This window comes from Muscardinus avellanarius (assembly GCF_963383645.1).
Source record: "Muscardinus avellanarius genome assembly, chromosome: 21".
In the NCBI taxonomy this organism is placed as follows: domain Eukaryota; kingdom Metazoa; phylum Chordata; class Mammalia; order Rodentia; family Gliridae; genus Muscardinus; species Muscardinus avellanarius.
In genome coordinates this window covers 16332896-16356801 of record NC_137807.1, presented here as the reverse complement: position 1 = coordinate 16356801, position 23906 = coordinate 16332896, and the positions used below count along the sequence as shown (strand labels likewise).

Below are 23906 nucleotides of genomic sequence, written 5' to 3'. Positions count from 1 at the left end.
GTCAGCCGTGCGCTGTCGCCATCCACAGGCAAAATCCTACTGAAGCTTCGCCATCCGCCCTGCCTGCTTCTGTTGTGAAGATTCAAAAAATAAAAAATAAAAACTAACAGTGGGGCCAGGTTTCAACCACAACACAAGATGTCGCCCCTCCCGGCTGTCGGGGCGTCCTGCACCAGTGTCTGCGTGGGCTCCCGCCCCAGCCGCTCAGGCCCCGGGAGTGCCGGCCTGGCCCATGAGGGGCGCGCTGCCCTCCTGCGGGTCCACAGGGGTCGGGCTGCTGTGGACCACTACCGTCCTCTCGTCCACGATCTCACAGGCGGCGTTGGTGAAGGCCGACAGGGGCAGGGTGACGCGCTGCAGCTCCCGCTCACACGCCTTCTGCTCCTGCCGCGCTCTCAAGTCCTTCCCCCTGAAAGAGGAAAGGGCGGCGCTCAGGCCAGGCTCCCCAGTGAGGCCTGGCTCTGTCGGCAGCATCCCTGGGCCCGGCGGCTGAGTCGGGAGGGACACTGACCCTGGCCGAGGGTCAAGTTCCTTTCTGCCAGGCTGCCTTGTCTCTCACCCCTGCCCCCCACTTGCGAGGTGGGGGTGACAGAGCAGGCGCCTCGCTCAGCAGCGGTGGGACTCGGTGAGACACCAGAGGAAAGAGGGCTTTTGTGGTGGTACTGGGGCTGGAACGCAGAGTGCTCTGCCTCAGAGCTCCACCCCGGCCTGTTTGTGTGTGTGTGTTCAAAGAGTCTCCGGCTGCTGAGAGTCTAAGCTGCTGAGCCTGGCTGTGGTCCTCCTGCCTCTGCTTTCCCATACTGGAATTACAGGCACAGGTGTGCACCACTACGCCTGGTTAGAAGAGTTGTTTTCTGTTTTATTTTGTTGTACTGGGAATTGGACCCAGAGGTATTCTACCTCCAAGTTATACTCCTAGCCCAACTTCTTATTTGAAATCAGGGTCTCACTAAGTTGTGGAGGGCCTCGTGGGCCTCACTTAGTTCCCGAGGCTGGCTGTGAACCTGCGATCCTCCTGTCTCAGGCTCCCAAGTACTGGGATTACAAGCATGCCGCCACCATGCCCAGTTTAAAAAGAGATTTAGGGCAAGCTATGAGCCAGGCATGGTGGCACACACTTGTAATCCCAGTATTTGGGAGGCTGAGACAGGAGGAGGGCAAGTTTGTGGCCAGCCTCAGATATTCAGGCCCTCCATAACTTAGTGAGACCCTGTTAAAAAAAAAGGGGGGGGGGGTTGGGGGGCGTAGCTTGGAGGTAGAATGCCCCTGGCTTTAATACCTACTACCACAAAAAAAATTTTTTTTTTTTTGCGGGTCTGGGGATGGAACCCAGAGGCATTTGACCTCCGAGCCACACCCCCTGCCCAATTTTGTGTGTGTGTGTGTGTGTGTGTGTGTGTGTGTGTGTGTGGATGGTACTGGGGGTGGAACCCAGAGGCTTTCTACCTCTGGGCTATACTCCCAGACCTTTTTTATATTTTACTTGGAAACAGGGTCTCACTAAGTTGCTGAGAGCCTCACTAAGTAGCTGAGGCTGGCTTCGAACCCATGCGATCCTCCTGTCTCAGCCTCCCAAGTGTGGGGATTACACTTGCGCCACCTCGCCCGGCTCCTGCCCAATTTTTTATTCTTTGAAACGGTCTCACTGAGTTGCGAAGGGCCTCACTGAGTAGCTCAGGCTGTCCACGAACCATGATCCTCTGGTCTCAGCCTCCCAAATGCTGGGATTATAAGCATGCGCCACCACGCCCGGCTCACAAAACATTTTTTTAAAAATGGGTTTGTTCTTTCATCTCAGGGCTCCAAGAGACCTGGAGAACTATCCCAACTTTGGCCTTAACTTGTAAAGTTGTCCATAAAGTGGACGTGACTATCCTGCAATGAGAGCTTTCTTACCCTCAGATCCTGGAAGGTGTGAGCCTGGGCCTGAATCGGAGCGTCCCCAACCCGTACAAGATGAGGAGGGCTCCAAGGGCTGCCCAAGCCAGGGGGTGAGTGCCACTGGACACCTGGACACATCTCCATCTTGATGTGAAATGTAATGACAGAAACTACAGACTGAGCTGGGCATGGTGCCACATGCTTGTAATCCCCGCGCTTGGGAGACAGGATTATCGCACAGGTTCGAAACCAGCCTCAGCTGGCTTAAGAGACCCTGGTTCCAAATAAAAATATAAAATAGGTCTGGGAGTGTAGCCCAGAGGTAGAAGGCCCCTGGGTTCCACACCCAATACCACTAAAAATAAATAAATAAATAAAATAAAATGTAGGACAGGGAGTATAGCTTGGAGTTAGAATGTCCCTGAGTTCCACCCCTAGTACTGAAGAAAAAAAAAAAAACTATAGCGACTGGGGAATATTGGGGGAGGAGAGGAAGTTTCCATAGGTGACTCAGGACTGTCTTCAATTTATTTGTGTGGGGTGGGGGAGGCAGGTATGCAGGCAAAGAGATTGAACCCAGCAGCATTCTACCCCCAGCCTTTAAAAAAGTTTTTTTGTTGTTGTTTTGGTTTTGTTTTTTGGTGGTACTAAGGGTGGAACACAGAGGCTTTCTACCTCCGGGCTACGCTCCCAGACCCATTTTATATTTTATTTGGAAACAGGGTCTCACTAAGTTGCTAAGAGCCTTACTAAGTAGCTGAGGCTGGCTTCAAATCTCGTGAGATCCTCCTGTCTCAGCCTCCCAAGCGCGGGGATTACAAGCGTGCGCCACCACGCCCGGCCTTTTGTTGTTTTGAAACAGGGTCCTGTGAGGTGTGAGAGTCTCACTATACCTCTGAGGCTAGCCTCAAACCTGCAAACCTATCTCAGCTTTCCAAGTCCTGGGATGACAGGCATGTGCACTGCACTCAGCTCTCAAAACTGTCTTTGTAATCCCAGTACTTGGGAGGTGGAGACAGGTCACAGCCAGCCTCAGCTACTTAGTGAGACTGCGTTTTAAAATAAATAATAAAAGCCGGGCGTGGTGGTGCACGCTTGTAATCCCCGCGCTTGGGAGGCAGAGACAGGAGGATCGCGCAGGTTTGAAGCCAGCAGCGCGCGCTAGCTTAGGAGACCCTGTTTCCAAATAAAAAATGTAAAAATAGGTCTGGGAGTGTAGCCCAGAGGTAGAAGGGCTTCCAGGAACCCCAGTACCACCAATAAATAAATAAATAAATAAATAAATAAATAAATAATAAAAAATAATAATAATAAATAGGGCTGGGGGTGTAGCTTGGAGGCAGAATGCCCCTGGGTTCCATCCCTGGTACTGCAAAAAAAAATTTTTTTTTCATATGGGACTGTCATGATTTGCCTTGAATATGATTTGATTCACCAGTATTACAGAGGTTCTTTTCTTTTTGCATGTTTTGTTTTGAAAATGGGTCTCAGTAAATTGCTAAAAGCCTCACTAATATACCTCAAACTTGAGATCCTCCCGTCTCAGCCTCCGAAGCAGAGATTACAGTCATGCTGCCACCACACCAAGCTCCCAGCAATGTTATCTTAATTGGTTTCCCAAGGAAACTCTCCTACTGACCAGCCAAGGAATGTATTGTTTATGTAATCTCTAACCCCTTCTTCTCTGGGCCTCAATTTTATCATCTGTAAAATGAGGAGTTAAGCCTGAAAATCTCCAGGGACCCTGACCGGCCAGAGTCCTCACCTGAGATACCTCTGGCTTCCTATCTGACTGTAAGGCTGCTGGAGGCTGATTACTGAGCCAGCTCCTCCTCCTGAGGCACCCTGGGTGGTCGGGGGTGACTGAGTTTCTGAACACAGAAGACAGACTCCCGCCCATTCCTTTCAATAGTCTTTTACTGGGCACCATCGATTCCCACAACAGAAAACCTCCAGCACACCCAGTGGGAAATGGAGGGATGCCATCGGTGGGAACGGCGTCATCTGCAGCCAAGCCACTGGCTGCTGTGCATCAGTCACAGCCGCCATAGCAGGGGAAGAAACCCCCTTCCACAATAAAAAGGCCAGCTGGGCATGGTGACACACACTTGTGATCCCAGTACTTGGGAGGCTGAGACAGGTGGATCGCAGGTTCAAGGACAGCCTCAGCAAGTGGTGAGACTCATCAACCTACCAAGATCCTGGTTCAAATTAAAAAAAAAAAAAAAAAAAAAGTAGGACTGGCAGTCTAGCTTGAAGGTAGAAATGCCCCTGGGTCCAATCTCCAAGTGCCAAAAGAAAAAAAAATCAACGCTGGACACAGTAGGTACACACTTGTAATCTTGATACATGGGAAGCTGAGACGGGAGGATCGCAGGCTTGAGGCCAGCCTCAGAAGCTTAGCAAGACACTATTTCAAGGCACGCTTATAATCCCAGCATTTGTGAGGCTGAGACAGGAGGATCACGGTTCGTGGACAGCCGGAGCTACTTAGTAAGGTTCTTTGCAACTCAGTGAGACCCAGTTTCAAAATAAAGAATTAAAAAAAAAAAAAAAAGGGCTGAGTGTGTAGTCAGAGGTAGAATACCCCTGGTTCCATTTCCAGTACTGCAAAAAAAAAAAAAAAAAAAAACTATTTCAAAATAAAAAAGGGCTGAGGGTGTAACTTGGAGGTAGAATGCCCCAGTTCACTCCCCAGTACCCAAAAGAAAGTGTGTGTGGAGGGGAGACTGATTCTTCAAGCCTTCCAATGTATGGAGAAATTTGGAAGGTCTGGGGTTTGTTTTGTTTTTTGTGGTACTGGGGGTAGAACCCAGGGGCTTTCTACCCAACAGGCATTTCTCCACTTTCCCTATCTTCCTCAACCCCCGCCCCCCCATGTCAGTTAGAGGACATTTCTGCACTTCTTGCAATTATTTTTTTGTGTGTGTGGTGCTGAGCCCAGAGGCGTTTTACCTTCGGGCTACACTCCCAGACCTATTTTCTATTTTATTTGGAAACAGGGTCTCACTAAGTTGCTGAGAGCCTCACTCAGTAGCTGAGGCTGGCTTCGAACCTGTGCGACTCTCCTGTGATTACAAGTGTGCGCCACCACGCCCGGCTAGGTCTGGGGATTTGGGGTTTTGTTTTTGTTTTTTGTGGTACCCTTCATCTTATTAAGGGAAATGCTCAAGCTAGCAGGAAGACCAAAAGGCAGTTTACCAAAGGAATGAGCTAGGAGAGGTGCTGGACTCCTGAGACCCAGCTCCTGCAAGGCTGCGGGGGAGCCAGCGGGCTCAGAGCTGACCTGGGCCCCCGACCAGGCCCATCTCAAAAGGAATGGAGGGATGGCTTGTCTGCACAGGCTGAATTTCAAAATCCAGGGGAGCCAGGAACCCAGGGGCTTTTCTACCTCTGGGCTCTACTCCAGACCTATTTTATACTTTATTTGGAAACAGGGTCTCATTAAGTAACTGAGAGCCTCACTAAGTAGCTGAGGCTGGTACTGGGGTTCCTGGAAACCCTTCTATCTCTGGGTTACAATCCCAGACATACATACATAGATACATACATATATGTGTGTGTATGTGTGTGTGTGTGTATGTATGTGTATATATATATATATATATACACACACACACACATAAAATCTTTTTTTTGTGTGTGGGGGTCTGGGGATGAAACCCAGGGGCATATAACCTCCGAGCTACACCCCCTGCCCTATTTTTTATTCTTTTTTTGTGTGTGTGTGGTATTGGGGTTCCTGGAAGCCCTTCTAAATCTGGGCTACACTCCCAGACCTATTTTTTTTTTTTTTTTTTTAGAAACAGAATCTCTTAAGCCAGCACCGCTGGCTTCGAATTTGCGCGACTGCCTCCCAAGTGCGGGGATTAAAAGCGTGCACCACCACGCCCGGCTCAGTTTTTATTCTTTATTTTGAAACTGGGTCTCACTGAGTTGCAGAGGGCCTCACTAAGTAGCTGAGGCTGTCCGCAAACCTTGATCCTCAGGTCTCAGCCTCCCGAATGCTTGGATTAAAAGCTTGCACCACCATGCCCGGCTATTTTTTTTTTTTTTAAACAGGGTCTCTTAAGCCAGAGAGGCTAGCTCTGAACCTGCTCGATCCTCCCAAGTGCGGGGATTAAAAGCCTGCGCTACCACGCCCAGCCCCCAGCCCGATTATTTTATTCTTTATTTTGACTCAGGGTCTCACTGAGCTGCAAAGGGCCTCACTAAGTAGCTGAGGCTGTCTGTGAACCGAGATCCTCCCAAATGCTGGGGTTACAAGCGTGTACTTTCTCCCATTTTTTAGACGAAGAAACTGAGGCTTTGGAGTGTGCCTTCAGAGCCCTGCTTTCTCAGCGCCGTTCTTCCCAAGCACATGCCTGCAGCCCCCTGAGCTGCTGCTGTCAGGCCATGTCATATACAAGCCCTGGGGTGGGATGGACGCCTGCTAATGAGGCAGAACTGACCTGAAAAAGCCACCAAGGATAAAGGAAGCAGATGCCGGGCCTAGACTAGATGAGTCTCATACATTTAGAGGCCAGAAGCCACCCGACCACATGTGCCTGCGAGAAATGCTGCCTGTGAGCCACGGGTGCCACCAGGCCTGTGGCACTGACCACCAGGGAGCCCAGCCCCCTCTGCCTCGGTGGGTGAGGGGCAGGCAGGCTGCTGGCTGTGGCCAAGGAAGAACAAAGGGTGCATTCACTGACTCAGCCCCTCTCCCAAGGGGTGGAGTGTGCTCACTCACTGCTTCTCCCTCCCCCCCATCAGAAAATAAGAGCTCTCTTCGGAGCTACTGCAGACACTGCACTTACAGCCGCGCTGTGCTGCCCTCTGAACTCGCACTAGACAAAGACCCAGCCCCACCCGCAGCCCTGGCAGCCGGAAAAGCTCCACCCCACAGCCTGGCCTCCATCCGAGGGATCCTTGGAATTACTGGCCTTGCAGGAATTCCCTCGACTGGCCGGCTACCCGGCCTGTGAAAGGAGCAGGTGTGGTCTCCTAGGGTTCTGCTGCACCAGGGCACCGCAGGTGGCTGGGGGTGGGGGGGTGTTTGTTTGTTTTTATGGTACTAGAGATTGAACCCCGCAGCATTCTATCTCCAGGCTACACCCCAACCCGATTTTTTAATTCCTTATTTTGAAACAGGGTCTCACTGAGTTGCAAAGGGCCTCACTAAGTAGCTGAGGCTGTCCATGAGACACAATCCTCCTGTCTCAGCCTCCCAAATGCTGGGATTACAAGTGTGCGCCACCACGCTCGGCTAAATGTTTTTTTTTTTGTTTTTTTTTTTTGGTGGGGGGATGGAATCCTGGGCATTCTACCTCTGAACTACACCTCCAGCATTGTGTGTGTGTGTGTGTGTGTGTGTATGGGGGATACTGGGGATTTAGCCCAGAGCCATTCTACCTCTGAGCTACAACCCCAGTCCTGTTTTTTTTTGGTCTGTTTGTTTGTTTTTTGGGGTTTTTTTTAGTTTTTATTTTGAAATGGGTCTAAGGTGCAGAGGGCCTAAGTAGCTGAGGCTGGCTCTGAATCTGCAATCCTCCTGTCTTACCCTCCTAAGTACTAGAATTACAAGTGTGCGCCACCAAACCAGTACTATTTTATTTTTTATTTTGAAACTGGGTCTCACTAAATCATAGCTTGCCTCAATCCTATGATCCTCTTGTCTCAGCCTCCCAAATACTGGGTTAATTTTTAGTTTTGAAACAGGGTCTCACTAAATGCTGAGTGTTTCCCTTACTTCCTGAGGCTGGCTTTGAACTATGATCCTCTGTCTCAGCCTCCCAAGTACTAGGATTACAGGGACGTGCCATCATACCTGAGCACAGACATTTTCACGTGTGTGTGTGGGGGGGTACTGGGGTGGAGCCCAGGGGCCTCCTACCTCAAGGCTACACTCCAAGACCTAATTTATTTATTTATTTATTTATTTATTTATTTATTTATTTATTTTGGTGGTACTGGGGGTGGAACCCAGGGGCTTTCTAACTCTGGGCTATACTCCCAGACCTATTTTATACTTTATTTGGAAACAGGGTCTCACTAAGTTGCTGAGAGCCTCACTTAGTAGCTGAGGCTGGCTTTGAACCTGCGTGATCCTCCTGTCTCAGCCTCCCAAGCGCGGGGGATTACAAGCGTGAGCCACCACGCCCGGCTTATTTTTTATTTAGAAACACGGTCTCCCTAAATTGCTGACAGCCTCACTAAGTTCCCGAGGCTGCCTTCGAACCTGCAATCCTGAGACAAGTACTGGGATTATAAGTAGGCGCCACCACACCAGGCTGTGTTCTGGAGGGGAGGGTACTGGGGATTGAACCCAAGGGTATTCTATCTCTGAGCTACATCCCCAGCCTTATTTATTTATTTATTTATTTATTTATTTATTTTGCGGTACTGGGGATGGAACCCAGGGGCATTCTACCTCCGAGCTACACCCCCGGCCCTATATTTTATTCTTTATTTTGATACAGGGTCTCACTGAGTTGCAAAGGGCCTAAGTAGCTGAGGCTAGCCGCGAACCTGTATCTTCCTGTCTCAGCCTCCTGAATGCTGGAACTGCAAGTATGCACCACCACACTCAGTTGTTTATTATTATTATTATTATTATTATTATTATTATTATTATTATTAAACAGGGTCTCACTGAATTACAAAGGGCCTCACTATGTAGCTGAAACTGTTTGTGAATTGGAATCCTCCTGTCTCAGCCTCCCAAATGCTGGGATTACAAACTTGTGCCACCATGCCCGGCCTTATTTTTATTTGAAACACTGTCTTGCTAGGTTGACGAGAGTCTATTTGCTGAGGCTTTCCTTGAACCTGCAATCCTGTCTCAGCCTCCCAAGTACTGGGATTACAAGCGTGCACCAACATGCCCAGCTGTACTTTTTATTTTAATTTTTTTTTTTTTTTTTTTTTTGGTGGTATTGGGTGTGGAACCCAGAGGCTTTCTACCTCCAGGCTATACTAAATCACTAAGTTGCTGAGAACCTCACTAAGTAGCTGAGGCTGGCTTCGAACCTGTGCAATCCTCCTGTCTCAGCCTCCCAAGCGTGGGGATTACAAGCGTGTGCCACCACACCCGGCTTATTTTAATTTATTTATTTCTTCTTTGTGTGTGTATGTGTGTGTGGTACTAGGAATAAAACCTAGGGGCATTCTACCTCTGAGCTACACCCCCAGACTGATTTTTTTTTTTTTTTGTGGTACTGGGGGTGGAACCCAGAGGCTTTCTACCTCCGGGCTATACTCCCAGACCCATTTTATATTTTATTTGGAAACAGGGTCTCACTAAGTTGCTGAGAGCCTCACTAAGTAGCCGAGGCTGGCTTCGAACCTGTGCGATCCTCCTGTCTCAGCCTCCCAAGCGGGGGGATTACAAGCGTGCACCACCACGCCTGGCTCAGACTGATTTTTTATTCTTTATTTTCAAACAGGATCTCACAGAGTTGCAGAGGCCTAAGTAGCTGAGGCTGTCCACGAACTGTGATCCTCCTGTCTCAGCCTCCCAAGTGCTGAGATTACAAGCGTGCGCCACGACTTTTATTTTGAAACAGGATCTTCCTAATTAGTATGCACCGGTCTTGGCCTTGTTATCCTGTCTCAGCCTCCTGGCCCTGGGATTACAGGTGTGCATCTCCATGCCCGGCTAAGTTTTTATTACTCTGATCCACTGCTGTTTTTCCAAAGACAAGCAGCGCTGAGCCACCCTGCCGCCCAGGACGAGTTTCCCAAGACAGCAGGGGTCGTGAACTGACCACTGTAGGGCCAAACCACACTAATTCCATCCCCACAACAAGCCTATGTTCTGTCTACTGTGCTCTGTTTCCGAAATAGAAAGGCAGGTGCAAAGCTCCTTCACCTACTCAAGCAGACGACGGAGCTGGGATCTGTTAGGGTTTTGTCTTCGTTGGGGCTTTTTTGATGGTACTAAGGATAAAGCCAACGTTACACATTACACCTCGACAACTTTTCCTTTATAATTTTTTGTGTAAAAACTGTGTCTCACTAAGTTGCTGAGAGTCTGGTTATTTCCTGAGGCTGGCCTCAAACCTGTGATCCTCCTGTCTCAGCCTCCCAAGTACTGGGATCACTGGCCTGCACCACCGGGTGCAGGTGTCTACTCTCTAGACAGACTTTACTGGTTGCGTAGCTTATACATAGTACTTAACCCTTCTACATCCCAGCACTTCCCTGTAAAACAACGTAATAGTGCTACTAAGGTGATCATGAGGCTACGGCGGACCATCAGGGAGAGGCATACCATCAGGGCCTTCCTTACTAGGAAGGAATGAGATCAGCCAGGCACCATGGCACACGGCGTAATCCCAATACTTTGGAGGCTGAGGCGGGAAGACTGCAGCAGGTTCAAGGCCAGCCTCCAGAAGTCAGGGAGCCCTTCCATAGCTCAGCAAGATCCGGTTTCAAAATAAAAAGTAAAGTTGGGCATAGTCGCACATGCCTGTAATCCCAGTACTCGGGAGGCTGAGGCAGGAGGATTGTAGGTCCTAGATTAGTCTCAGCAATTTAGCAAGACGCCCAGCAACCTAGTAAGACCCTGTTTCAAAATAAAAAGGGCAGCCGGGCGGGTTGGCGCACGCTTGTTATCCCAGCATTCGGGAGGCTGAGACCGGAGGATCGCAGTTCACAGACAGCCTCAGCTATTTAGTGAGGCCCTCCTCAATTTAGTGAGACACTGCTTCAAAATAAAGAATAAAGGGTGTATTCATTTGAGTCACCTTCCATGCCAGTCTGGTATGGAGCTGTATTTCTATTTTCTGTATTTCTATCTTTCTAATAAACTTTAAATCTTCAAAAAAAAAAAAAAAAGAAAGAAAGAATAAAAAATAGGGCAGGGGTCAGAGGTCGAATGCCCCTGAGGTTCCATCCCCAGACCCACACACAAAAATAAATTAAGTAAATAAAAAATTAAAAGGGCTAAACTGGGTGTGGTGGCGCATGCTTATAATCCAGCGTTTGGGAGGCTGAGATAGGAGGATCGCACAGGTTTGAAGCCAGCCTTGGCTACTTAGTGAGGCTCTCTTACTGAGACCGTTTCCAAATAAAATATAAAATAGATCTGGCAGTATAGTCCGCAGGTAGCCCCTGGGTTCCACCCCCAGTACCACAAAAATAAATAAAGAATAAAAAGGGCTAGCTGGGCTTAGTTGTACACACTTGTAATCCCAGTACATGGAGGCTAAGATTAAAGGATCACAGACAGGCTTGAGGCCTCAGCAAGTAACAAGACTCTCATTGACCTAGGGAGACCCTGTTTCCAAAACTAAATAAATTAGCACTGGGGTTGTAGCTCAGGTGTGGCCCCTGAGTTCAATCTCCAGTACCACAAAAAAAAAATAAAATGAAAAGGGTTGAGGAGCCTGGCATGGAGGCACACAGTTGTAATCCCAATACTTGGGAGGCTGAGACAGGAGGAGCACAGGTTCGCAGCCAGCCTCAGGTACTTAGTGAGGCCCTCTGCAACTTAGTGAGACCCTGTTTCTAAATAAAGGATAAAAAAAAAGGGCTGGGAAGCCGGGTGTGGTGGCACACACTTGTAATCCCAGTACTTGGGAGGCTGAGACAGGAGGATCACAGGTTCTCAGCCAGCCTCAGCTACTTAGTGAGGCTCTCTGCAACTTAGTGAGACTCTGTTTCAAAATAAAGAATAAAAAAAAAAAAATGGGGCTAGTTATGTAGCTCAGTGGTAGAATGCCCCTGGGTTCAAACCTCAGTACCACACACACACACAAATAATAACAACATTCACACAATTTTTTTTACCGCAATATGATATATGAATATAATGCACCAATAAAAAATTTTAAAAATAAAAAAGAAGTAAAAAAATAATAATAAATGGCTAGGCGTGTAGCTAGGAGGCAGAATGCCTCTAGGTTCAATCCCCAGTAACAACAAATAAACGCTGGCTGTACCGTGATTGTAGGACTGGAGTCCTACTTCTGATTCGTAGTACTGGATGGTAACGTTGGGTGGATGAGCGTGGAGAGGTATATCCCCACCCAGCTGACAGGAAACCAAAGTTCAGAGGAACCTGAATCAATACTCAACCTGCAGCTCTTACTGGGACACTCTGTTCTCACTGCGAGGAGAGGGGAGCTGAGCTTGTTGCTACCCGCCTGTGGTTTCCTGTTGTACAGTCTGTTCTGGGAGCGCATCTGCTGAGGAGAGGGTGGCCTGGTGGTTAGTTTATGCTGGTGGCGGGGCAACGCCCGAGGGCAAAGGAAAGGAGGCCCCAAGGGGCGGTCTCCACGCAGCCTCGAGGAGCAAGTCTACAGGAAAAGGCCGCACTTCCTTACTGGCACCAGAACGGAGCTTGGAATTGATATTTTGTCAGAGCCGGGCATAGTAGCTTACACCTGTAATCAGTACCTGGGAGACTAAAAGAAGTGGACTGCAGGTTTGAGGACGGCCTCAGCAAGGAGTGAGACTCGATCATCATAGTGAGACCCTGTTTCAAAATAAATAGGGCTGGGGGTGTAGCACAGAAGTAGAATGCCCCTGGGCTCAATCCCCAGTAACCCCCCACACACACACACACAAAACGCCGGGCGTGGTGGTGCACGCTTGTAATCTCCGTGCTTGGGAGGCAGAGACAGGAGGATTGTGCAGGTTAGAAGTCAGCCTCACTGGCTTAAGAGACCCTGTTTCCAAATAAAAATATAACAATGGGTCAGCTGGGTGTGGTGTGGATTGAACCCAGGGGCATTCTATCTCCAAGCTACACCCCAGCCCAATTTTTTAAAAATTATTTTGAAAGCCGGGCGTGGTAGCACACGCTTGTAATCCCCGTGCTTGGGAGGCTGAGACAGGAGGATCGCAAAGGTTCAAAGCCAGCCTCAGCTACTTAGTGAGGCTTTCAGAAACTTAGTGAGACCCTATTTCCAAATAAAATATTAAAAAAACATCTGGGGGTATAGCCCGGAGGTAGAAAGCCTCTGGGTTCCACCCCAGTACCACACACAAAAAAAATAATAATAATAAATAACAATGGATCTGGGAGTGTAGCCCAGAGGTAGAAGGGTTTCCAGGAACCCCAGGACCACTTAAAAAACAAAACACAAACAAACAAAAAAACCCATTTTGTCAGCTAGGTGTGGTGGCGCATGCCTGTAATTCCAATACTTGGTAGGCTGAGACAGGAGGATCGCGGGTTCACAGCCAGCCTCAGCAACTTAGGGAGCACCTCAGCTCACTAAGAATGACACTGTTTATGAGACTCTGTTTCAAAATAAAAAAAGGCTGAAGGTGTATATAGCTCAGAGATAGAATACCCCTAAATGAAATCTCCAGTACCAGGGGAAAAAAAATGTTTTTGTCAGCTCAAGCACCTAGAAGGCCTGGAAACAGCCCCAGGACTGGCGCCCAGCCCAGCGCGATCCAGGAGCTAGGAGGGCTGTGAGGACAGAGCTCAGCGCAGGGTTTCTGCAGGACGCTCAATGAGCCACTGGATCACTGCCCGAGGGGAACGGGAGCACGGGAGAGAGGGAGGGAGGGTGTGTGTGTGTGTGTGTGTGTGTGTGTGTGTGTGTGTGTGTGTGTCTGGGACTGAGCCCAGGACGTTCTCCCACCAAGCTACACTCCCAGTCCTATTTATCTTTACTTTGAAACAGGGTCTTGCTAGGTTGATGAGAGTCTTACTACTTGCTAAGGCTGTCCTCAAGTCCGCAGCCCTCATGCCTCAGCCTCCCAAGTACCGGGATTACGAGTGTGCACCAGCACATCAGGCCCCGCTTCCTCTAACCCTGACATGAACAAGCAGGTGCCTCTGGACCTGCCTTCCCACTGTGCTCCTCAGCCTGAGCCTGCGCCCTGGACCTGCCACCCCACTGTGTGCCTCAGCCTGAGTCTGGGGGCAGGAAGCCCTCTCAGGTCTGGACCTCTGCTTCCTGAATCACAGAAAACCAGCAAAAGAATGGGGATTGGAAAGCATTGACTCATTCAGTGCCCTTTTTCTTTTCTTTTTTTCTTCTTTTGCAGTTCTGGGGATGAAACCCAGGAACATTCTACCTCTGAGCTATACCTCCAACCCTATTTGCTATTCTTTCTTTCTTTATTTTTTGTGGTACTGGGGGTGGAAACCAGGGGCTTTCCTGGCTACACCCCAGCCCTATTTTACAATTTATTTGGAAACAGAGTCTAAGTTGCTGAGAGCTTCACGAAGTAGCTGAGGCTGGCTTCCAACCTGTGCAGTCTTCCTATCTCAGCCTCCCAAGCGCGGGGATTACAAGCGTGCGCCACCATGCCCTGCTCTATATTCTTTATTTTGAAACAGTCTCACTAAGTTACAAAGGGCCTCAAGTAGCTGAGGCTGTCTGTGAACAGATCCTCCTGTCCAAATGCTGGGATTACAAGGTGGGCCGCCAGCCAGGCTTTCCAAAATATTCTAGCTCTGAGCTACATTCCCAACCCTTTTTATTTTTTGTTTGAACCAGGGTCTTGCTCGGTTGCTAAGGTTGGTCTGAAACTTACAACCCCTTGCCCAGAGTCACAAAGATAGCTACTAGCTGCAGGGTAGGATGTCTCTCCACCAAACGCTACATGTGTAACCTCAAGCAAGGCATTTAAGTTCTCCTGCCTCCATTTCATTATCTGGAAACTGGGGATACAGCATCTGCCTCGTAAAAGTGACTGAGCCAGGTGCAGTGGCACCTGTAACCTAGCCCTTGAGAGGCTAAAAGAGCAAGGTCCTAGGTCCGGGTTTGCTGAAGCCCTCTGCAGCTTCGTGAGACCCAGTTTCCAAAACAACAACAATAACAAACAGGGCTGAGATGTAACTCAGGGGTAGAATCTCCTGGGTTCAATCCCTAGTACCAAAAAAAAAAAAAAAAAATTGAGCCGGGTGTCACGTTTGTAATCCCAGCATTTGGGAGGCCAAGACAGGAGGATCATGGTTCGCAGGCAGCCTCAGCTACTTTAGTGAGGCCCTTTGCAACTCAGTGAGACCTGTTTCAAAAATTAAAATATAGAATATAGGGCTGGGGGTGTAGATCGGAGGTGAATGCCCCTGGGCTCCATCCCCAGTACTAAAAAAAAAAAAAAAAAAAAAAGTGAGTTACAGCATACAAAGTAACAGTGCACGGTGTGCAACCCTGAAATCCCAGGGCCTGGAGTTCAAGGTCAACCTGGACAACATAGTGAGACGTAGTGAAATTTAAAAAAAAAAAAAAAAACTAAATATGCCGGGGCAGGGTGTGGTGGTGCACACATGTAATCTCCGCACTTGGGAGGCGGAGACAGGAGGATGGCAGGTTCAGATAGCCCCAGCTACTTAGTAAGGCCCTCCACATCTTAGTGAGACGCTGTTTCAAAATAAAAAATAAAAATAGGGCTGGGGGTGTAGCTCAGAGGTAGAATGCCCCAGGGTTCAATCCCCAGTACCATAAAAAGAAGAAAAAAAAATGTGGGCCACTGTGTTACCTCCCTAAGAGGAGAACTTCTCAGAAGAGAAAGTCAAATCCCTTGTTTCTGCCCAAGGACAGCAAATAATTTCCAGAGTCAGCCCATACTACAAAAATGACTGTGACTCTTCTGAATGCGCATCACATGGTGTCTCAGGAAACTTTAAAAAATATACATCCTCCCTCTGAAGTCCCAGCCACAGGTCAGTCCCTGAGTTCCCAGGAAGGCCCTGCGTTTATTTTCTATTATGTGGTGAGAAGTAAAGAGGGGTGTGTGTGTGTGTGTGTGTGTGTTTTTTTACCAGGGTGCATTCTACCTCTGAGCTACACCCCCAGCGCTGTTTTTTATTCTTTATTTTGGAACAGGGTCTAAGTTGCTGAGACCCTCCTCGAGCCTACAATCCTCCTGTCCCAGCCTTCCAAGTATGGGGATCACAAGCCTGCAGTGACTGGCTGACTCCCTTTGTTCTTTTTTATTTATTTATTTATTTTGGTGGTACTTGGGGTGGAACCCAGAGGCTTTCTACCTCCGGGCTATACTCCCAGACCTATTTTATACTTTATTTGTAAACAGGGTCTCACTAAGTTGCTGAGAGCCTCACTAAGTAGCTGAGGCTGGCTTCGAACCTGCGCCATCCTCCTGTCTCCGCCTCCCAAGCGCAGGGATTACAAGCGCGCGCCACCACGCCCGGCCCTCCCTTTTTTTCTTTTTTTTCTGTTTTGATGCTGGAGACCAAACCCAGCACTCTGCATGTGCCAGGCAAGTGCTCCACCGCGGAGCTCCAGCTTCAGACTCTCTTCTCCAGCTCCTCTTTTTTCCTGGTACTAAAGATTGAATCCAGAAGCCTTCATTCTACCTCTGAGCTACACACTCAACCCTTTTTACTTTTTTATTGTTACACAGGGTCTCACTAAGTTACTGAGGGTTTCACTAAATTGTTGGACCTGGCCTCAAACCTGAGATTCTCCTGTCTGAGCCTCCCAAGCCACCACCACTCCCAGCGCCTCCTCGCTTCTTCCGTTTTCCTCACAATAATATCCCACTGCTTATGAAGCAGGAAATTTAAGCCTCAACTGAAAAAATGGTACTTGAAAACCAGTAGCAGAACTTGCCAATTCACAGGAAGAATTCAGTCTCTAAGTGCCTGTGCTGACAGTCCTGCCTGCCTTCCACAGTGCTTCTTACTTCCAGGCCAAGCGTTCTGGATTAGACAGCAGAAAATTCAGTACCCAAAGAGCAGAACTAGAGCCGGGCGAGGCCACCCATGCATGCCTGTGGTCCCAGTTCTTGGAAGGCTGAGATAGGAGGATCGAAGGTTCCAGGACAGCCTCAGCAAGTAGTGAGAATATTATCAACCTAGCAAGACCCAGTTTCCAAATAAATAAAATTGGGCTGGGGGTGTAGCTCGACTGTAGAATGCCTCTGGGTTCTGATGGGGATTAAGTCTGCATTGATCATTAATAAGAATTGCAAGCCGGGCGTGGTGGCGCACGCTTATAATCCCCGCACTTCGGAGGCTGAGACAGGAGGATCGCACAGGTTCGAAGCCAGCCTCAGTTACTTAGTGAGGCTCTCAGCAACTTAGTGAGACCCTGTTTCCAAATAAAGTATAAAATAGGAGTGTAGCCCAGAGGTAGAAAGCCCCTGGGTTCCAGCCCCAGTACCAAACACACACACACACACACACACACACACACACACACACAGAACTGCATTAATCGTTAATACAAACAAGCTTTCATATACTTGGGCAGAGGAATAAAAATTCTTTTCTCTGCCTCTAAGCTGTCAGACAAGAGCTGCAGCCAAGATTGACCTTGGTGAGCTAAAAGTTGGCTGTTAGCCCAGTTGAGAACATAATGTTAAAACACAAACACCCACACTTAGAAAAAGAATTATATGCCGGGCATGGTGGCACACTCTTGTAATCCCAGCATTTGGGAGGCTGAGACCGGAGGATCACGGTTCACAGACAGCCTCAGCTACTTAGTGAGGTCCTTTGCAACTCAGTGAGACTATTTCAAAAATAAAGAATAAAAAATAGGGCTGGGAGTGTAGCTCAGAGAGAGAATGCTCCTGGGCTCAATTCCCAATACCGCCACAAAAAAAGAACCCAATATTAATGACTAATTACACAAAAAGAATTATAGCCCAAAGCCTCCATACTTTAAAGGACTATATTCCTGTATCCTTTGTTTCTTCATTATAAAACAAGTTTTCAGCATAATAACTTCTAGCAGACAAGGATAAAAAGAGGCTGAAAACCCACAAGGACACAAGTGGGCAATACATACTTTAAAATTTCAAGCCGAGCGTGGTGGTGCACACTTGAAACCCCAGCATTTGGGAGGCTGAGACTGGAGGACTGTGGTTCACAGACAGCCCTCTATTAATCCCAGCTATTTAGTGAGGCCCTCGGCAATTTAGTGAGACCCTGTTTCAAGGTAAAAAATAATACAACAAAGTAGGGCAGGGGGTGTAGCTCGAGATTTAGTGCTCCTGGGTTCCATCCCCAGACCCACCCAAAAAAAAAAAAAAAAAAAATCAAAGTGAGCCGGGCGTGGTGGCGCTCGCTTGTAATCCCCAGGCTCAGGAGGCTGAGACAGGAGGATCGCACAGGTTCGAAGCCAGCCTCAGCTACTTAGTAAGGCTCTCAGCAACTTAGTGAGACCCTGTTTCCAAATAAAATATAAAACAGACCTGGGGGTATAGCCCAGAGGTAGAAAGCCCCTGGGTTCCACCCCCAGTACCACCAAAAAATAAATAAAATAAACTTTCAAAGTGGGCATATACCATGTAACCCGTGACCCTGCTAACCAAGTAACATGGCTTGATCATTAATCTAACAAGAAAGGCTTAGTCGGGCGTGGTGGCGCACGCTTGTAATCCCGGCACTTGGGAGGCGGAGACAGGAAGATCGCGCAGGCTCGAAGCCAGCCATGCTGGCTTAAGAGACCCTGTTTCCAAATAAAAAAATATAAAATAGGTCTGTGAGTGTAGCCCGGAGGTAGAAGGGTTTCCAGGAACCCCAGTACCACAAAAAAAAAAAAAAAAAAAAAAAAAGGCTTACACCACAGAGATAACTGGCAGACCTTCACCTGCACTTGGGGTGGAGGGGAAGACTATTGGCTAAGCAGGATGAGAAAGGGGAGATGATGATTTTTTTTTTTTTTTTGGTACCAGGGATGGAACCCAGAAGCATTCTACCTCCGAGGTACAACCCCAGCCCTATTTTTTTATCCTTTACTTTTAAACAGGGCCTCACTGAGTTGCAAAGGGCCTCACTAAGTAGCTGAGGATGGCTGTGAACGTTGATCCTCCTGTCTCAGCCTCCCGAATGCTGGGATTACAAGCGTGCGCCACCACGCCTGGCTATGAATTCTAATAAAAAAATGTATTGAGACCTCAGTGTATTACTTTCAAGGCACTCCACTGTGTCCCTCTAACGCAGTGCTTTGACTGTTCTGTCCCTTCTTTCTACCTTTGTAATAAAAAACTTTGCTTAAGCTTGCAGCAGGGTAGTTCTGGCTATTTTTTCTAAACTAGCTAAGAACAAAAACGGTAACATCTCAAACAATTCCAAGTTCAATGCCTAGTACCACCAGGGGAAAGAAAAAAAAGCAAGACTTGACTGGGCATAGTCGCAACACAAACACCTGTAACCCCAGTACTTGGGAGGTTGAGACAGAAGGACCACAGGTTTGAGACCAGCCTCAAAAAAAAAAAAAAAAAAAAAAAAAAAAAAAAAAAACAGGGCTGGAAGCCGGGCGTGGTGGCCCACGCTTGTAATCCCCGCGCTTGGGAGGCGGAGACAGGAGGATCGCGTAGGTTCGTAGCCAGCCATGCTGGTTTAAGAGACCCTGTTTCAAAAATATAAAATAGGTCTGGGAGTGTAGCCTGGAGGTAGAAGGGCTTCCAGGAACCCCAGTACCACCAAAAAAAAAAAAAAAAAAAAAACAAAAACACAGGGCTGGGAGTAGAGCTCAGAGGTAGAAGGCTCCTGGGCTCAGTCCCCAATACAATAATAATAACAACAACAACAACAACAATAATAATAAAGCAGGGCTTGAATCCAGGTTGTGCCAATCCAAGCCAGTGTGAAACTGGGCAAGTCACTTCACTCTCTGACAAAGGCTTTCTTATGAAAGAGAACCAGAACCCCCGTTTCACAAGATGTTTGGGTGAGAAATAAAGGCACCAAAGAAAAGGCCTGTCATCAAGTCTCAACATCTTGAACTGGTTTTCCCTCCTTCAACACCCCACTTCCTTTTGGGTTAGAAAGATGCAAAGAAAAGTCTGATTTGATGCTATGTCCCTTCCTCTCCTCCACTTCCCAAGAGAGCCCAGAAAGAGAAGCTACCGACCTCTTGTAGGTGTAGCCCAAGATGATGCCAGCTCCTATAGCAATGATGATCGCCATCATGGTAATACCCAGCACGTACCCTGCCAAGGACAGGACACAAGGTCCTATTAGCCACACCCCAGGCAACCAGCAAATGACATCTCCAAATGAATTCCAACAAGGGCACTGATGTGGCAGCCATACCCAGAGTCCCGAGGTCCTTTTTCTCTTTGGAGTTCACCCTCACCCGCTGGCTGATTCCGATCACTGGCTGAACAGCCGCAGCCTCACTTCGGGCGGGCAGGGCATTGGCAGGAGCAAACACCTGTGCTTCATCATCGCCTGGCACTTCCGATGTCTTCTCAGGCTCTGTTGTGGAGTCTGAGGGGCTCTGGGAGGTCGTCTCTGAAGATGGAAAATAGCTCTCATCAGACTGCCGTGTGAATTCCACAGTGAATCTGGGCCAAGTGGCGAGGAAAAATGCTCTCCCACACTGAAATCAAACCCTACCCCAGGGGCAATATCAGGCCTTTGGCTGGGATGTGCTGCAAGGCAAAATGTGAAATGCATTGTTTTCCATTTCCAGGTGGTTGTTTTGTTCATTTAATTGTTATCGTTTCTCCCTAAGCTATGGTTCCCTTCTAGAGCGTGAAGAGTCCTGGATGAAGTGCCATGAGGCTGGGCACGGTGGTGCTCACTTGTAAGCCCAGTACTTCGTGAAGGGCAAACTGCAGATTAAGTGCCTCTCTCCTGCCTCCCCTGTCTTCTTCTCTTCAAATCTCTGCGATCTTCCAAACCTAGCCAAGTTGCCATCTTCTCCAGGAATTCCCCTCACCTCTACCATCCATGACTCCTCCCAGCAGCTCACATTTATTGAGCGCACGCTTTGCGCAAAATCCTGCTTTACCTCCATTATCTCATTTAATTCTACCGAATTGTCTCGCTTCCTCGGCAGCCACACAGAGAGAGAGAGGGAGGGAGAGAGGGAGAGAGGGAGAGGAAGGGAGAGAGGGGGAGGGAGGGAGAGGGAGAGGGAGAGAGAAAGAGAAGAGAGAAAAGAGAAGAGAGAAAGAGAAGAGAGAAGAGAGGAGAGAGGAGAGCCTCCTTGCACCCAGCAGCCGCTCCCCGGCCCATAAACCCGGGCGGGACACACCCGGCGTCCTCCCTCGCGGCGCCGGGGAGGGGACGCGCCTCCCACGTTTGTTTACAAGCGCGCGCGGAGGATGAGCTCACGCCGAGCGCCGCCGCCGGCCAATGGGCTTCGGGCCCCGCGGCCTGGAGACAGCCCCGGCCAATCAGCGGCGGGGGGCGGGGCGGGCGCACGTGCGCGCGGCGGCGCGGGCCGGGTACCTGGGCAGCGCGCGTCCTCGCAGAGCCGCTTCTCGGGGGCGCCGGCCTCGCCGTCCACGTAGCACCAGGGCCCGCGCGGGTCCCGGGTCGGGTTCCGGCAGAAGCTGTGGTTGCCGGCGCCTGAGTGGGGAGAGGCGGCGTCAGGGCCGGGCCGCGGCCGCCGCCCGCGGGGTCCCTCCCGCGCCACACTCACCGGACTCGGGGGCTCGGGTCAGGCCGCCGGGCGCGTCCAGCCAGTTGAGGCAGCGGAGGCCGGGCGCGGGCGAGGGCTGGTCCTCCCGGTACCACTGGCCGTTGTCCCAGAAGCAGCCTGGGAGGAAGAGGAGTCCCGGGCCTCTGAGTGGGCCCGCCTCGGAGTGCAGGCACCGGGCGTGGCGGGCAGGGCGCCACGCGGGGCCCACCCGGCCGTGCTGGGGGGCTGGAGGCCCTGGGCCCTGCACGCTCGCCTCCAGTTCCCGGCCTGGAGAGAACCCAGCCTGCCTGGAAGGGTCCCCGTGAAGGAAGAGAGCTCCTGTCGAGCCCCAGAGGCGGCGCCTGGCCCTCAAGCAGCCATTTATTTATCTAAGTCGAAAGCACTGCAAAAGTGTAAGGGGTCGTTACTCTTCAATTTGAGGCCACCTTGTAGGAGGAAGAGGCCTGACTTAGGGTTCCTCTGTGGAGATGACAGGAGTTTGGGGTCTGTGGGCAGCTGGACCTGAAAGTCATCACTGTGTTGAAATGCCCATGTTACATAAATTCGGATGTTTCCTCCTCACCGATACGGCCACCTTTTGCCGGTTAAAACAGGCCACACTCCCAAAAGAATGCTACGAAAGCCCGGACTGAATCGGCCAAAATGTTCAAGGGAGAGCCGGGCGTGGTGGCGCACACTTGTAATCCCAGTACTTGGGAGACTGAGACAGGAGGATCGCGAACCTGCTACTTAGTGAGGCTCTCAGCAACTTAGACCCTGTTTCCAGATAAAATATTTATAAAATAAGTCTGGGAGTATAGCCCGGAAGTAGAAAGCCCCTGGGTTCCACCCCCAGTACCACAAAGAAAAAAATGTTCGAGAGCCTCGAAGGAACCGTGGGAACCTGCCTCATAGCTGCCTGGATGCAACTGCAAGCTCCCTCTCCCCTCAGCTGGAGCCCTGGGAGGAGGCTGAGGAAAGCCGGGCCTGTGCACTGGCCACACCAGCAAAAGGTCTAAAACGACAAGGACTTAAGGAGGAGGGGCGATAAACTTACAGGCTGGCTCTGTTTACTACTGAGAAAAGGGAAAGTGGCCACTTGCCTTTGTTCTTAATGGTAAAGATGGAGCAGCAAGCCCCTGGCAAGGAATGGAGGGGGGACGGCTTCCACAGAACAGCAAAAAACAACTAAAAGCTTCATTTCCTGTCACCCCGGCCACGTTTGGAAAATAAGGGGTTTTACCCATTCTGCTTCCTTAAGTTGCTGCAGAAAGGAAAAATTGTAACCTCACCTCCAGATCCATAGGCTTGTGCTAGGAGCATGCTGCTAAAAAGGAATGTTTGTACCCAGGCCAGCGGCATCCTTGCGTCCTCCGTCCTGCAGGTGATTGAACTACCAGTGTCCAACTGGGGTCCTCTTGCCTGCCGCTGCGCCTCCTTGTCTCAGCCTCGCAGTCAGACCTGCCCTTGTTACACTCTTCTGGTAAACAGCCTCTCTTTAGAACTGGGAGCTTCCCAGCTAGCTTGCTGCAGCTAGAGGTGTTTTTCAGCTGAAAGGCGCCCCCTGGGTCCTAAGCCTCCTATGCCAGACAAGATCACTAACCCTGAGCCAAGACGGGAACTCAGCCAAGTGAAGAGAGGCAGGAAGGTTCAGGTTATGCTTAGGAGCGGATCAGTTTGGAGACCTGCATGGTTGCATCCCCACCAGAGGTTTTCATCTCTTCTGTTTGCATTCGTGTGAGTACAGAAAGAATTTTGTCAAGAGGCATCGTGATGGGGGATGGGGAGGTAGGGAGGGAGTACTAGCTGCAGACAGGAAGATTTCAAGAACATAGGGAACTCAGTAGAGTACAGGGGGACGATGATTATTTATACCCATCTTTGGGGATATACATGCTTATGAACACTAACACTTTTTTATTTTAACTATAATTTTGCCAGGGTTGGATCAGTCGTATTTCTTTGCTTACATTTGAGGTTTAGGATGTCCATATATAGTAGGAACACAGAAGGAGTTAGTTGAAAATACGTATTATGTAAATATTGGAAAGTTTTCTCAGCTATATTGTAATAGTCTGCCCTTTCTTCCAGCCCTGAATTCATAGAGAGGAAATTAAATGAAACGTTTGTTTTTGACTCGCACGCCCTGTGGGAAATCCATTTGCAGTGGTTTATATCTATCGCTAAACCTCACCACATCCATATGATGCAGGCTTTTTGGAGTTAGATGAAAAGGCTCTCTTCCTGTTTGGCTGACAGTTTGAAATTCCCAGGCAGCCTCAGTAAACTGAGAGCGGAGTGGTTGGCCAAGACTACCTTGTGACTCAGGCAAATCTCAAAATAGAAATGGGAGACTCTTGTTTTCATCTTGCAGGCAGTAATTTAGGGAGGAGAAAAAGGGGAGGAAAAAACTTCACTGAACAAGTTTTCTTTTTGTGTGTTTGTGTGGTACTGGGGATTGAACCTAGGGGCATTATACCTCTGAGTACTGGTATTAGAAGTGTGTGTGAGCCACCATGCCCGGCAGGAACAAGTTTTAAGAGCTTCATCAAGGCCTGATGTGGTGGCACACGCTTGTAATCCCAGTACTTGGGAGGCTGAGATAGGAGGATCACAGGTTCATGGCCAGCCTCAGCTACTTAGTGAGGCCCTCCACAATTTAGTGAGACCCTGTTTCAAATAAGGAATAAAGCCGGGCGTGGTAGCGCACGCTTGTAATCCCCGCGCTTGGGAGGCAGAGACAGGAGG

General features: G+C 49.3%; 1 protein-coding gene across 1 annotated transcript; it reads right to left on the bottom strand.

Moving 5' to 3' along the window:
- Positions 1–204: 204 nt before the first annotated feature.
- On the bottom strand, positions 205–22520 carry PIK3IP1 (phosphoinositide-3-kinase interacting protein 1; the record flags this gene model as incomplete). The annotated part of the gene is made up of 6 exons (XM_080717411.1): positions 205–409; positions 19659–19737; positions 19841–20041; positions 20987–21106; positions 21180–21296; positions 22451–22520. The coding sequence occupies 6 exons, from the start codon at positions 22518–22520 to the stop codon at positions 205–207; spliced, it is 792 nt and encodes a 263-aa protein (XP_080573537.1).
- Between the last annotated feature and the right edge of the window lie 1386 nt (positions 22521–23906).